The sequence below is a fragment of the Dreissena polymorpha genome, chromosome 16, assembly GCF_020536995.1.
Source record: "Dreissena polymorpha isolate Duluth1 chromosome 16, UMN_Dpol_1.0, whole genome shotgun sequence".
Taxonomy (NCBI): domain Eukaryota; kingdom Metazoa; phylum Mollusca; class Bivalvia; order Myida; family Dreissenidae; genus Dreissena; species Dreissena polymorpha.
In genome coordinates this window covers 6,011,355-6,027,945 of record NC_068370.1, presented here as the reverse complement: position 1 = coordinate 6,027,945, position 16,591 = coordinate 6,011,355, and the positions used below count along the sequence as shown (strand labels likewise).

Below are 16,591 nucleotides of genomic sequence, written 5' to 3'. Positions count from 1 at the left end.
CATATCAGCAAATATCTTAATTGCAGATACAATTATTATAAACAGTCATCATCAACAAAATGGGATACAAAATCAAGCAAGTAATTCAAATTTCCGCGAAAATTATGTATGGAACAAATATGTGGAAATTTTACATGTAAATGTAAACTAACTGTAAATGTACACTTATAAAATAAAAATTGATGTAATATGACGTTGTATACAACTGCAAATTACGTACATGTGTGCTGTTTTTAAAGCCGAAATCCTGTAACTTGTCATTCACTAGTATACAACCATGTATGTTGTATACTTACATACATTTGAATAATATAATATACAACATATTAATATAAACATAATGCGTTTCTCTAAGTATTCAGAGCGGCGCACACGTTACAGAATTATATCACAAAACTATAGCAAGAACATATAAGTGCACATTTATTGTTTTGAAAGTAAAGCCTAAGTCCAATGCCATAGTAAGAAACATGCGATATCAGCGTTAATGACAATTTTAATTCAAAGCAGCAGAAAATCATATTCTTCCACAAACGAATATTAGTGTTCACTTCACTGACATATTGGGTTATCAACACGAAGAAGTTTCGCCAACCAAACGAAAACGACAAATTCAGCACTATCATTGACCATTAAACCTAAGTAACAAACCTTAATATATATTGGTACAGTGAGCTAAGGGAGACTAATTTAAACATATCTATCTCTGGCAAAACGGGGCTAAATGTACGTGCGTGAAGTGTCGTCCCAGATTAGCCTGTGCAGACTTCACAGGCTAATCTGGGTTGATGCTTTACGCACATGCAATAAACCACGTTTTCCCACTGCGACGCTTATATCTATCTCTTCCCGTTGCGGCTGCTATTCTTGGTCTTGGGTCTCTCCTGTTTTTGGGGAGGTTTGCTGATGATGCCCATGCCTGAGCCGCCCGTGGACTCGATCTCCTCTATCATACCCAGCGACTGCCAAGAGAGAAATAACGCAATAACTATTATCAGTAGAAATTGTATTAGTAGTAAACGAAGAAGAAGTAGAGAGCGTTGTTGTTGTAGCAAATGTACTAGTAGTAGTATTGGAAGAAGAAGAAGAAAAAGATGAAAAGGAAGAAGCAGTAGAAGTAGTATCACTGATAGATGCTAGTGCATATAACTATCATGCTAAGTTGCATTTTTAATCACAAGCATTTTATTTTGGTCAAAAATGAGCTGAAATAAGCATAATGTAAGAACTGTTTGAAAAAAAGAGAAAGTTAATCATTCAATACCACTAGTTATTATATGTCATTAACAGTTTGAAAAGCATTATTTGTCAATAACCGACACTTACATTTATTTTATATACAGATGAAATTCCTTTATTCTACCAAATTTACATTATGTCTTACATCTTATGTATGTTTTTTTGGCTATGTACTTGTATGTATTTGCCAATAAAATTGAATTGACTTGACCAAGATGTCAAGATTGTGTATAAATACTGATCATTGTTGATCAAGCACGATAATTCACTAACATTACTACACAAAATACACCATTTTAGGTGCGCTAAAAGCAATAAGTGTGCCAATGTACGCAATTGCGCGAAAGAAAATTTCTAAAGCTGCGTACTACGTTCAGGGTAATTGAATTTATGAAGCTAATAACTCTTCCGCTGTCATGATGGGTATGGAAATCCTTTCTAATCAAGGTTTTCTTATATTGAATTAAAGGGATCTTTTCACGCTTTGGTAAATTGACAAAATTGAAAAAAGTTGTTTCAGATTCGCAAATTTTCGTTTTAGTTATGATATTTGTGAGGAAACAGTAATACTGAACATTTACCATGGTCTAATATAGCCATTATATGCATCTTTTGACGATTTTAAAACCTAAAAATTATAAAGCGTTGCAACGCGAAACGATTGAATAATTTGGAGAGTTCTGTTTTTGTCGTTAAATTTTGTGAAACTACGAAGATTGCTTATATAAGGTATAAAATATATCAAGTATGTGTAATCGGCGGAATAGCTCAGAAGGCTAAAGCGTTTTTACTTCAGGACTCTGGCAGGACTCCAGGGGTCACTGTTTCGAAACCTGGTCCGGGCAATGTGCTTTTCCTTTTTTTAATTTTATTCTTGATTTTTTACTGGAGCTTTTACGATCCAATGTTTACATTTATCGATAAAAAACATTTAATGAATAAGTTAAAAAATGCCAAAATCTGTGAAAAGGCCCCTTTAAACATTATAACACATAATATTTGTTACGAGCACCGAATCAAAATAAGCGATCAAATGAATCGAGCCTTTGTTAATGGAAAGGGGAAAACAATAAGCAACGCTCACTTTAAGAAATGTATAATAATGGTGCAATAATTAGGGGCGATAACTTTGTGCCATAATAACAATGTGCACAAATGCCACGTTTTGAACAACATGCGACACGATAATTAAGTACCTCAGCGAGTCAAGTGGAATGTACGTCACTATTTATGCCTCCCAGTTGCTTTTGCCGATTTGAATTCAACCTCTTTAAATTTCTCATTAATTTTAGCCGATTTTTCATCTACAGTACGGTCGAAACTATGTGAGCGATTTGCAGACCGCAAAATTTTGACAGCTTTTGGTCGCTTTTTATGTTTTCCTTTCTTCTTAACAACATGTTTGCCGTTCTTCTTAACAACCACCCTTGCGCTCTCTGCTTCCTGGGGCACAGGGACGATTCTTTTACCGGTGGTGATTTCAACAAGAAATCTAAGCTGATCCACATCGTCGTCATTATCATCACTATCGTCATCCTCATCGCTTGCATATTCGCTACCAAGTCCGCTCGTCTCACTAAGAATGTCACTGCTTTGTTCAGTGGACGGACATGTCCTCTCCCCGTGTCGCTTCACACAACTGCTGCATAGGACAGGATCAGCACTGTCGCCTGATAAATCGGCGATTTCCCTCACATATTCTAGCAGCTTGTAAATAGCAAGATTCAACGTATTCTTTGCAAAATATTAATATTTCGAATATAATGTGGGCCTTTGTGAACCCTTATGAGAAGCTAACGCGTAACAGAACAACGTTTATTCAGTCCAATGTTACGGTAAAAGGAAATGCAAGAAGAGATTATACATATATAACATGATGGAAGAAAATAATTGCTGGATGCGATCAATAAATACCATGCATTAGTTTGTCATCCGAAACACAAAATAAAAGCTTTTGGTGTGTGGTCTCAAAAGAAATCTTTGCAAACATTAAAAAACTCATTAGTTTAAACCCATTTATTTTAGCTCGATTGCATCGAAAGACTGAGACTTATATAAACGCTCTCGAGTCTGTTTCCTGGGCCTAGAACCAGTACTTGGTGTCTTTTGGGGAGATCTAAAGAACGCCCCCACGGTGGGGATCGAACCCGTGACATCCCGGTCGCTAGGCGGACACCATATTCATTACACCACGGCAACCTATTGATGACGGCCTTTAAAAACTGATAGGCAGTCAAGAATAAACATTCCATCATATATAGAATCAACAATAATTATTCCAAAATAGATAGAAATCCGAAATGAGAATTGAGTATAATTTATTAATTAACAATTTTAATAGCCACTTACGTCAGCGCTTAAAAGAGTCGATGGTATTATACGAGTCATTCAAATATTAGCAGTCAAGTCAATTGTATATCAGCGGAATGCTAATTTTTGTAAGTTAAGCATGATTTGAAATGAGCCAACGTTTTTAACGAGATGTGTTTGTCAGAAACACAATGCCCCCTATTGCGCCGCCTTGCAGCGATATATTTGACCTTTGACTTTGAAGGATGACCTTGACCTTGACCTTTCACCACTTAATAAATGTGCAGCTCCATGAGATACGCATGTATTTTAAATATCTAGTTGCTATCTTCAATATTGCAAAATTTGACCTTTGACATAACCTTGAAGGATGACCTTGACCTTTCACCACTCAAAATCTGCGGCTCCATGAGATACACATGCATGCCAAATATCAAGTTGCTATCTTCAATATTTAAAAAAAGTTATGGCCAATGTTAAAGTTTTCGGACGGACGGAATATTTGACATTTGACCTTGAAGAATGGCCTTGATTTTCACCTTTCACCACTCAAAATGTTCAGCTCCAGGAGATACACATGCATGCCAAATATGAAGTTGCTATCTTCAATATTTAAAAAGTTATGGCCAATGTTAAAGTTTTCGGACGGACGGAATATTTGACATTTGACCTTGAAGGATGACCTTCACCTTCACCTTTCACCACTCAAAATGTTCAGCTCCAGGAGATACACATGCATGCTAAATATCAAGTTGCTATTTTCAATAGTGAAAAAGTTATGGCCAATGTTAAAGTTTTCGGACGGACGGACAGACGCCATATATAAGACATTTGACCTCGAAGGATGACCTTCACCTTTCACCACTCAAAATGTGCAGCTCCATGAGATGCACATGCATGTCAAATATCAAATGGCTATGTTAAATATTGAAAAGTTACGACCATTAAAGTTTTCGGACGGACGGACTGACATACTGACGGACAGTTAAACTGCTATATGCCACCCTATAGGGGCATTAAAAGAGCTAATGTATTTTAAGACGCGAAAATTTGATAATTTTTAAAGTCTCTATAACGCTCATAATCAACGAAAATTTCGTAAAGTATTTTCGTAAAATAAAGTTAACACCTTAACAATCAGTGTTCCTTATAGCAATAGCCAAAATTTCTACGCTAGATGTGGTATGATTATATAGATTTTTGTAGATACAAAAGGCTCGTTTTTATTTATTTGTGGCCACAATTAATTCCCGCGAATATATATATTCATACGACACACGAACACCATTTTAGTGTTCATGTGTCGTATGAATAGATATGCAAAACAATAATAAAAATGAGCATTTTATATCTACAAACATCTATTTTACCAGACCACATTTGACGTTGAAATTTCGGCAATTGCCATAAGGAACACTGATTTTTAATTGGTAAAGTTTATTTTACGAACAATTGTACGAAATGTTCGTTGATTTTGAATAGTAATGTTACTTTAATATTTTAATGGCAAATTTGTTTAAAAGGACTCAAAGCGAATTAATTGTTATAAGAAGTTGTAATGTTTTAGATGAGTTGACCTCGTTCACAAGGAATGTTTCGATCCGTCGTTTAATTTACCGGGTAAGCTCGTGTTTCCCTAGAATAGCCATTATAATAATAATAATAATAATCTCTTTATTTTCCGATGGTAACTCATTAAGACAACACATTGATACAAAGTCATGCAAACAGTTTAACAATGGCAATCTTATTTTCAATGAGGCCTTCAAACAACTATGGTATGTATAATGCATTTCTACATTATAATGCAAACATGTAGACTTTGACGGGCATAAGAGTACTGTAACAGTGTAATAAAAGTGTAATAAAAAGCAAGTATATTATATGACTTCTCTTATATGATTAATTTCTCTTCCAATATTGAAATGGTCTCAAGGAACAAATATTTAATAACAGAAAGTATTTAAGAATATAAATGTATTGTTGATTACATTTTCCATATGCACACACTCTAACGCACGCACGCACACACACACCTATACACACACACACTCATACAATTACCATATCTTAATTAACATGACCAATAACAAAAACAAAAAGTTAACAAAAACAGCCGCGTACATTATTGTACAAAGTCAGAGTTTATTTTATTTCAGATAATGTTTTTAAAACAGAGTATTTTTATACTACATTCTTTTCTTGGCCAAATGGTAAGATAAACTTATTATCTTACTATCTTACGCAACGTTTTGTGTAGCACGAATATGGTTCACTTAAGTCAGTTTGTTATGTTTACGGAAATCAAATGTTTAGGCAAAGTATTTACTTTCAGACATGTAAATGCTTCTACAAGAACAAATGCTGTGCTGTTGTTTTTGAAGAGCTTTTCGAAAAAAAACATATTTTTGAGTTCCCAACATATAAAGAGGGGCAATGTTTATTAAAAATGACATTCGCTCTGTGACAACGGTTCTTTTATGGTATTTTTTTGTTTGAAGGAAGTCTTTTTGTTTCAAAAATTAAGTCTGGACGGAAAATGTCGTCCCTGATAAGCCTGTGTCGACTGCACAGGCTAATCTGGGACATCACTTTACGCACATGCATTAATCCCCGTCCTTGCAGACCGAAACTCAAATATTTCCAAGCAAGCGTCTTACCCATCCAAAGAACGTCGCGGCGCCTGCACTGACGTCACGGATCTGCGACATTGAGTAGTTCTCAATCATGTGCTTCGCCAACTGAGCCACGGCGAGGCTACAGTCCTTGGGGTCAAAACCGGATATCCGGCGCATCAGCGACTCTTTTCCGGTCTTGCCGACCAACGCCTGACACGTTCGCCAGTTCTAAAATGGAGAGAAAGAGTTGGATATGCAGGGGTCATACAAAACAATACAATTTTATTAAGGATGTTTTTTTATACAACGCTTTTCGTGCATTGTCATTAATCAAACTGAAGATAAATACCCATCGATAATTATAATGCATGTACATATGTGAAGACAGTACAATTGTGCTCCATCGTGTTCACATATGCTATAACAGTATTATGCATTTGTATTATGCAATTTCAAGTTAATGATTCCCTTCCAATATCAATACATTTAAATTCGAAGGCATTTACATGTTGATGCTTGGGTTTCTTTACGTATACAAGTATGAATGTCTGTGGAAGTTTACTTATGGTGGGAACGGAAATAGTGGATTAGTGCTGCTGGTGATATAATTGCAATCGATGTTATCTCCTATTTGGTATCATTAAAATATTTTATACCACTCGGTAGCCTTTCGCGGAAGAGCGGGTTGTGATTGTTATGCGCTAATTTACGCTATTAACAGGCAAAAATATAACTATTATGTTACCCTGACTTCCTTAGGCGTGTTGCCCAACAATATGAACGTTGCCATCATTGACTGGTGGACGCCGTCAGGCGGATTTGAGTACGTCTTGATCTCCGCGATTGTCTTGCTGTCCAGATTGAGCACGGAGTGCCGCAGCTTCTCTATCCGCTCCAGCTGGTCGCGGAGGCGGTTTGCCAACGCCAGCTGGAGGTCCAGCTGGTGGTCGTAGTTGACGTCCTTGGCGCGCGCGATCGCCTTCTTCAGCGAGTCCAGGTCGCGGCGTTGGCAAGCTTGTGTCAGCTCTGAACAATAGCAGCAAGTTACGGAACGTTTAGGCTCATAAGATTTACGATTGTATTTAAATGTTACACCATAATTATAACAAATAACTTAAACTCTCGATTTAAAGCTTTTAAACAACTTGAGCTCAATACATTAATCTATTTTTTTAATCTACGCGCATGCGCAGTTTGAGCACAGCTCCCCACGCACCTTCCTTGGCGTCCAGCGCTGCGAGCACCCTGCGCGCCTTGACCAGCATCTCGTCGTCGTAGGCTGGGTTAAGCTTCTCGTACGCCTGGATGTAACGCTCCAGCATTTCCGGATCCTTCATGTCTATCGCCTTCTGAATTTGCCGCCGAGTCGCGCGCCGCTGTTCCTCTGAAATCGGAACCGGAAATGTATAGATACGCGATTTATTTTCGATATGCCGGGCTCTATAGAACTCCAAGCAGTTATCCGTTGAATACACAACATGATGCTGTCTTAGTAAACACAATTTGCTTTTATGATAGCCATGTATATTATCACACGTATTAAATATTAGCTTACATTTTTAAACTGGTGTATTAAATAACTTAAACTGGCTTTGGATTTAGCATTTAACACGAATCTTTTTTTTTTCGTTTCCATGACGATTTGTATGTGTCTTGCAATTAATGTAGGTCTTATTGTTCTCGTGAGTTTACCACGTATGAAATAAGTTGTCAATATCGATGTTATACAATCTATAATAAATTTTAAGATATTAATTATGTTCTATTCACAAAAGAAAACCATAATAGAGCCAGATACTATTGCACAAGCCGGGTAAATGTACTTTTATTTAGAGTTCATTTCCTGGAAAAGGCGTGGAACTTAACTAGTTTCGCTCCATCACCCTCAGTAATATATTAATAATTACAAACGGTATAATCAATACACGTAAGATTCGAGGATTTTGAAACATAGCATACCAAAAATTATATGCAACGTAGGCCAACTATGTAAAATAACGAGTATTTGCACTTCACACGCTGTATATAATGAAGCATGCTACAAAATATGTTGAATAAAATGTGTCGTGTTCTGAAAAAACTGGGCTTAATGCATGTGCGTAAAGTGTCATCCCAGATTAGCCTGTGCAGTCCGCACAGGCTAATCAGGGACGACCCTTTCCGCCCTAACTTGATTTTAGATAAGCAGGGACTTCTTTAAAACTTAAAATACCATAAAAGCGGAAAATGTTGTCCCTGATTAGCCTGTGCGGACTGCACAGGCTTATCTGGGACGACACTTGACGCACATGCATTACGCCCAGTTTTCTCAGAACAAGACACCAAAAAATCTGTTTATTAACGAGAAAACTATTGGCTTACGACTACATATACACTATTACTAGAAAGCAACGAATGAAAACCTTTGACATTTTTGTAATCTAAGAGAAATATTATATATGAGCTCAACATTTAGCAAAACGATGGGAGCGTAAGATTAATTGTAAATAATAACAAAAGACAGAAAACAATGTTTGAATCAAAGCTTTATGCAAAATAACGTCATATTTTAAAAACCATGCAATCAAAGTTTTCATCAATTTAATGACTCCAAACAATAAAAAAGATTTCTACAATATGCACTTTTACGAGTACTGTACATAACGACCGAAAAGCTCACAAAGATAGACGAAACATTAAAACCCCTTTCCATGGCCGTCTTCTACTTATAACCCTAACCAGTGATTTTCCTACCATCCCACTTTACAGAATATACGTTTTACGGTGTCATCAATCAGTCGCAATACTTAAAGGCTTGTTTACACTAAATCCTATTCCCATAGGGTCACATGATAGCTACCAACTTTCAAAGCATATTTTTATATTTCCTATCCATCCGATTTTGCACGCCTGATATCGTTTTAAAGATAAATATGTCCTCTAAGAACAGACACTTTTCCCAAAATGCAAACACCCTCGGAAATCAGGCTTTCGCCAGAGAGATTTCGAAAACAGCATACTTCTTAAATAAAAGCACCCCAAACGCTCATCTTTCAATGTATTCCCCAATGAAATTCAACACATGTTGTTGGCACTCGTACTTTATTCCGTTCAACAAACACCTTATGATTTCTCCTTGCATTCCATGTATCAACATGTCCTGGTATCATTCCACAACCACTCTCCTGGCTGCTTAGTTTTTATCTCTCCTGTATACGCTTTAAGTTTACGTGTGTTCATGCCTTTATTGTGCGTTCTTCATATGTTCATATCATATGTGGTATATATTATAAAATTCAGCACTTCAGTACCTTTTAAACAAACCAATGAACATTACTTCCCAATGACCATAAATGAACAAACTTAAGCAAAGTACCACCAAATTGAAAACGCCATTTACATTGAAGCTCAACTCTTTAATTCATTTTCAAAATAGTGCACAATTAAACACAAATGGACGTTTTCTTAATGACAATTTAGTGAACAAGAGCTTACATTTACGCTTGCTAGCAATCATTCATCTAACCAACTCCCGTTTAAGTTCCGCCAGTGCACATAAAGACTTACTGTGTTTCCCGAAATAAATTCGACCAAATATAAAATCTAGTTAGGTTCTACGTTATATGTTAGCGCAAATTAAACTGCATATTTATACCTTGGTCTATCTCTAACTGGGCTGAAAGGTGAAATGTTGGTATAAAGTGCACAACACATTGGTACATAGTAAACAGCAAATACAATAGCAATCATTAGGTGAAAGAAGAAACATGTTGCAGGTTGAAAAAAATCATCGAACTATTTGTTGTCATGTATGGAGGAAACTAAAGATAAAATGAGCCGCGTTCTGGGAAAACTGGGCTAAATGCATGTGGACAAAGTGTAATCCCAAGTGATCTACGCAGTCCGCGCTCGCTAATCAAGGACGACACTTTAGATTTCATGGTATTTATCGTTTAAAGGAAGCCTCTCCTTAGCAAATATCCAGTTTAGACCGAAAGTGTCGTTCCTGATTAGCCTGTGCGGACAGCAACGCACATGCACTCAGCGCTGGTTTCACAGAACGAGGCTCAAATGGTTTTACATTCATAGCCAAACGCTCGTCAAAGGAGATTACAAGTATTTAAATCATGTTTTATCTTTCGATAGAAGAAATATATGACAAAAAGAATACGTTTTATCTTTATTGCGATGGTATCAATCTTTAGAGAGCCTTTTATCCTCCTCCAAAGGCGAAGGGATATAAAATTGGCGTTGTCCGTCCGTCTGTCAGTCCGTCCGTCAGTCAGTCCGTCTGTCACAAAACTTGTTATGGCTATATCTCAGATACCATATACGATATCAACAAAAAGAACCACAACCCTACACCTTCTTTATAAGAGAAAATGCCCTTTGTTTTTGATTTGATATAACTTTTCAAGGCTATATCTCAGATACCATGCATAACTTTAACATGAAACTTCATGGGTGTATTGATTGACATGCTTAAGAAGTTTACATCTTCACTTTCTTGAATAAGAGTTATTGCCCTTGGTTGTTATGTGTGATGGAACTTTTCAGGGCTATTTCTCAGATACGATTCTACATTTCAACAAGAAATTTTGTGGGTGAGTAGAAATCAACGGAAAGGAGTGCCATGCACAAGAACCATAACCCTACACTTTCTTAACTAACAGATATTGTCCTTTGTTGTTTTTGTATGACGTTACTTTTCAAGGCTATATCTCAGATACGCTACATGATATGAACATGAAACTTCATGGGTGTATAGATATCAATGAGGAAATGACAATGCATAAACGCAATTGCCTTACACTTAATTAATTTGTATGATTACATCGTATATCAAGGGATGTTCGTCCATAAATAAACAAAATATATTTGGAATATCAAAATTCAACGAATTTGCGTGTTGTATGAGAAAGCCTAAGTCTGACAGGAGGTTGCAATCTGCTGACAACATGAACTAATGCGCTTGTAAATAGATTATGTTTCATCGAGATTTAAGGAACGACAATGCTCCAGTCAAAATTATGTAAACCTTATATGATTTCATATATGATTTTTAACATATTATCCATTGTAGTAGAAAATTTAAGGCTATAATGTGAACTGAAGTTTATACGAAGCTTTTGGAAAGTGCTAGAATACTGGCACAAATATGAGAACATGTCACACCAAAGGCAGTCACCAGGCAACAAAGGGACATAGTATTAAGGTATGGTATTGAAATAAGCCGCGCTCTGGAAAAACGAGACTTGATGCATATTGATAAAACGTAGTCCCAGATAAGCCTGTGTAGTCATCACAGGCTTATATGGGACGACACTTTCCGCTGTTCTGGTATTTTTCGTTTAAAGGAAGTCTCTTCATAGCGAAAACCCAGTTTAGACGACAAGTGTCGTCCCTTATCTGGGACGAAACTTTAAGTACGTGCATTAAGACCCGTTTTCACGAAGACGAGCCTAATTGTATTATCATGACTGGTCTGGTACATTTGTTTTATTATATGTTCCAAAGTTATACTTCTAAAACGACTGAATAGGATCGCACAGGTCTCAATTTAAGCAAGAGCCAAATGCTATTAAACAAAGATGGTCAATGTGTTCGCATAACAGAAAGATATGATTTTGACACGTATTTTATCGAAAATTTGAAAAATACAACTAAATCTGGTTTGTGAAGAACGAGATCCTTAATATTCAAATCTGTACATTTTAGATACGAGTATTCCCATAATAGGAAATGTCTACAAAGTACACACTATATATATAAAGAGATAATACGACAATTCAAGGTAATTTATTTCCAATATATATGGGCCACATTTTAGGAAAACTAGGCGTAATCCATGTGCGTAAAGTGTCGTACCAGATTAGCCTGTCCAGTCCGCGCGTTTGTTGTTGTTTTTTTTCGCTTAAAGGAAGTCGCTTCTTAATAAAAATCAAGTATGGGCGTAATGTGTCGTCCCTGATTAGACTCTGCGGACTGCACAGGCTAATCTGGGACGACACTTTACGCACATGCATTCAGCCCAGATTTTCAAAAACGATCCACATATAAAGGAACCCCAAAGCCACACGGCCATGTTTCACGCCTACCCTCCATGCGCTTGTTCTTGTCCTCGTCCGACTCGTTCTTGTCGATCCTGCTGGGTGCTGCATACTCCTCCTCGTCCTCCTCCACGATCGGCTGTGTGGCGCCGAGGTTGTGCATCAGCATCTTCGTATTGTCCTCGTATAGCTCGCCTGACAACAGAGATACAATTGGTGTCAATCCTAATTACATAAACCGCGTTCTGGATGCATATTTGGGCATCTATAAAATAGGTTTTACAGAAGAAAGGCATATATATTCTAAAATTTTAGTACCGTGATTTTTTTCATCAGTTTATTGCTTTCTTCGCGAATGTTATTCTATGATAAATTTACAGCAGAATAAAAGTGGCTACATAATGTTGAAACTGCAAAACAAGTACCTGGAGGTCGCCGGTTTATTTGGTACTTGGCGATGTTTCGAAGCACGGCCTTTCTGTCTCGGTCGTACAGGTTCAGCTGATACTCGCCAAACTCCGGAAGTCGCGCCCGTATCAGCTGAATACCGTCCTGTTCTATGATATCCACCTGGTGAGCGTTCGGGGGATCGTTCGCGTTCCGTCTGTGAAGAGACGCGCAGACGTCTTCGAAACCGGGTGGAATAGGTATGAGAACTTCGTTGTCGGATGTCTGTACTGTTTCTATGGGAACGTGCGTCTGAACGTGTTTGTTCTGCGCGCGCATATCGATCTCAGCCCCGTCCAACTTCCGGCCGTCGGATTTCACCAGGTACGAGTGCACATTGTAGATTCTGTCTACCGAGTTCTTTGAACAGCCAAACACGTTCAGAGAATATTCACCTTCTTCCGGCATATCAAGGTCGAATATCCACTTGCCATTCTCCTCTTTCGGGGTCACCATCATGCGCTTGCAAGCTAGCTCGTCGCTGCTGTGCAGTTCTACCATAAGCTGTACGCCGCTTCGAGCTTGGAACTCCACGCGCGTGCGACCGTTCTTGGCCTGAATGTTTCCACCCTTGGGCGTTATGGCCTTGACACCGAGATTCTCAGAAAGCGGTTTCGCTCCCAGCGACCCGTCGCTGATGTTCGGGAAGGGCGGATTGCTGACGTTCTTTCCTTCGCTCTTGATCAGGTAGTTCAAAACGTTTGGTGCCACGCCTTCCTTGCCCGCGTCGTCTGCGTACAGCTTCAGCGCGTATTCACCGCCCTGTGGCAGTCGGATGTTTACGACGGCTTCGCCATTTTCCAGTCTGGTGACCGCGTAGTTACTAAGCGTCGCCTCGTCAATGAGGGCGTGTTTCAACATCTGATGCAGTTGTATGTTCTTTTCGGCGGCTAGACGAATCTCCACGTTCCCGTCCTTGGTGACAATTATGGCACCGTCATGCGTAATAGGTTTCAGACCAGCTTCTTTGGCGTTCGCTCCAGGTCCCCATCCGATCGGAGGCACGTCCGGTAGCGGCAAGCAATTCTTCTTCGCCTCATTGCACTGAATAATGTACGTACATGCCAGATCAAATATGTCTGACTCCGTCACGTCCAGACCAAACACGTCCATTTTGAACCGCCCTGATATCGGGAACCGAATAGTGAACCGCAGAAGATGCGCCGTGTGCTCGAACATCACGAACCGGTCTAGCAATATGTCCTCTTCTTCCTTGTTCCGCGACTTCTGCCCTTGGTATAACATGTACTTGAACCGGGAATTCTCACTGCTCTTAGGCGGAAGCGAGAACACGATTTCGATTTCGCCGTCTTTGGACGACAGAACGCACCTGTCGTGGCTATTGGGCATGAGCTTCATACCGAGATAGTGGAAGCGCTCCCGGAGGTACACGTGTTCCTCGAACTCTTTCTGGCTGACGGGCCGATCAAGCAGCTGCCACTGCACCTCGTCCGGGTAGTGCGTCCAGACGAGCTTGTCGGGGTCGGGGAAGAAGTAGAACTCGTTAATGCGGTGCTGCGTCGTGCCCTCCGCTGACTCCTCGTCCTCCTGGGAAAAAAAAACGAGGAATTTTGGGTAATGAAAAACAAGGAATTGTGGGTAACGGAAAACAGTGTTATTTTGGGTAACGGAAAACAAGGAAATGTGGGTAACGGAAAACATGGGAATGTTTGGGAACGGAAAACAAGGAATTGTGGCTAACGGAAAACAGGAAAATTGTGATGATGTCTTTGTGAGTTAGGAAATAACGGAATTGTGGGAACCAGAAACATCTCATTCAGGGTAGGGGAGATATGGGAGACGACCTTTTTCTCTTTTATGGTAGTTTTTGTTTAAAGAAAGTCTTTACTTAGTGAAAATCCAGTTAAAACGAAAAGTGTCGTCAATGATTAGCCTGTGCGGATTGCATAGGCTAATCTGGGACGACACTTACGTAACACGCATTAAACACATTTACCCAGAGCGCGGCTCACTAGTACATTGTGTATTCAACTCATCTAGTTCTACAGAGACATTTACATTAATTACGGGTACATTATTCATCACTTCTAAGCAATCAGAGAGAAGTTCAGCTGAAGTGTTATGTCTTTAAACTTCTGATGACATTAAACTGTTTTGGCTAATGGATGTGTATATTATGTATATGACATGTGTAACGATAACAGATCATTCATACTTCCGTCTGTAATTTTTTTTTTGAGATTACGGTTTATCGAAAAGATAACACCCAAGTGGCCCGAACTGAAAGTATGTCTTTTCGAAAGCTTTTGAATTTTTGGATAAGTATGTATACGAATTATGTTTGAAGCAGAAGTAGTTAATCTTCAAATCAGCGAAAAAGTAAAGCATATTTAACCCATTTATGCATAGTGGACTCTCCCATCCTTCAATATTGGATCAATTTATTTCCAAAATTAGCGATGTCTAGTATATTTATTTCTATATTTAGAATATTTCTTACAGAAATTCCTTTAAGCTGTTTGCGGCGTCTCATCTGGGTCTACGCTGTTTGCCAATGCCTTTTTCTAGACGCTAGGCATAAATGGGTTTAATACTGATAATATTGGTTCAAAGTTTGCCTACGTTCATGTACGAATGTTGAAAACCAATGTAAGAATCGAATGAATTGCATGTAATATTATTTATTAGACAAACAACTTAAGTGTTAATATCCTGCAATAATTTAAAATTATCAAATGCCATGTAAGCTTCTCAATATTACACGAATGAAACATATAATTATGTGCGTGCCATATGTATAAAACTTTTCATAGCACATTCATTTTTAAACGTTGGTTTTTAAACCTTAAGCAACAACTTCGGGGAGGGGACATACATGACTTGACGTGGTGATATTACGCACTGGCTTTTTAATATCATGTTCTCCCTTTTAGGAGACTATCTAACACATTATATTCTGCATAACAAAACACTATATTTGTAAATAGTGCAAGAAGTGGTACGACTTTACCCTTTCTTCTGTTAAGCCTTACCACGTTACATGTCTAACCCTAGCCATCCCCTTAAGAAAAAGTGAAACAATAAAACAAACAAACCTCGTTCTGGGAAAACGGGGTTTTATGCATGCGCGAAAAGTGTCGTCCCAAATTAGCCTGTAAAGTCTGCACAGGCTAATCGGGGACGAAACTTTCCGCTTTTATGGTATTTTTTGTTTAAAGCAAGCTTTGTTTGGCTAAAATCCAGTTAAAGTCTCAAGTGTCGTTCTTGATTAACAAGTACGGGCTGCATAGGCTTATCTGGGACGACATTTTAAGGACATGCGTTTAATCCCGTTTCCCCAGAGCGCAACTCAAATATCGCGTTCACCTGTGTCACGTTGCCGTCCGAGTCTACGAGCGTCCACTCGCCCGTCTTACGGCCGACCACACACGCGGAGGCCCAGAAAGCGTCCAGGAAGCGCCAGTCGTCGTTCACGTAAACGGCATTCCACTGCGCACCCATGCTCTTCCGATCAACGCGGCCTCCGATGTCATAGGCGGCGCTCTTGTTCATGCCGCTGATGATGACGCACGGGATTCCCGCCATTCTGAAAGCGATGTTATATTACAATGCTAGTACCGCGGTCCGTACGTGTGGGGCTGTGTGCCGATCAGAAACACATCTTATTTTATCCTAGAATATGTTGAGCTTTGACACATTTAATAATGTATTACAATCACTTGCGGTGTCCTTATATGATTATAATGACGCAAAATTAAGCGTGGCACATTACATCATATATTATTAAACTATAAAACAAAAAAAAAGAGCTGCGTTTGTGAGACGCAATGCCCCCTTCTGCACTTTGAAGCCACACAGCAGCTATATCCCAAATAAAAGCATCATGACGAATTTACGGGCCATTGTTATTTGACAAAGTTAGGGGCCTTTGAAAGTATTTGAAAGCGTTTTGGGAAAAAACGGGAAATTTTATTTAAAAGAAAAAAA

The 16,591-nt window shown here is 38.7% G+C and overlaps 1 protein-coding gene across 6 annotated transcripts in view; it reads right to left on the bottom strand.

Annotated features, from left to right (window-relative positions):
- Nucleotides 1-236: 236 nt before the first annotated feature.
- LOC127862250 (uncharacterized) overlaps nucleotides 237-16,591 on the bottom strand; it is a 65,323-nt gene continuing 48,968 nt past the window's right edge. For 5 of the 6 annotated variants that reach the window (XM_052401296.1, XM_052401299.1, XM_052401298.1 and 2 more), the window contains 8 exons: nucleotides 15,971-16,190; nucleotides 12,622-14,191; nucleotides 12,245-12,391; nucleotides 9,802-9,822; nucleotides 7,384-7,551; nucleotides 6,913-7,193; nucleotides 6,210-6,395; nucleotides 237-962 (listed from right to left, as the gene is read on the bottom strand). In XM_052401296.1, the coding sequence (XP_052257256.1) occupies nucleotides 840-962; nucleotides 6,210-6,395; nucleotides 6,913-7,193; nucleotides 7,384-7,551; nucleotides 9,802-9,822; nucleotides 12,245-12,391; nucleotides 12,622-14,191; nucleotides 15,971-16,190 (2,716 nt within the window). In that variant the 3' untranslated portion in view covers nucleotides 237-839. The remainder of the gene's footprint in view (nucleotides 963-6,209; nucleotides 6,396-6,912; nucleotides 7,194-7,383; nucleotides 7,552-9,801; nucleotides 9,823-12,244; nucleotides 12,392-12,621; nucleotides 14,192-15,970; nucleotides 16,191-16,591) is intronic. The other variant, XM_052401297.1, reaches the window with a different exon arrangement.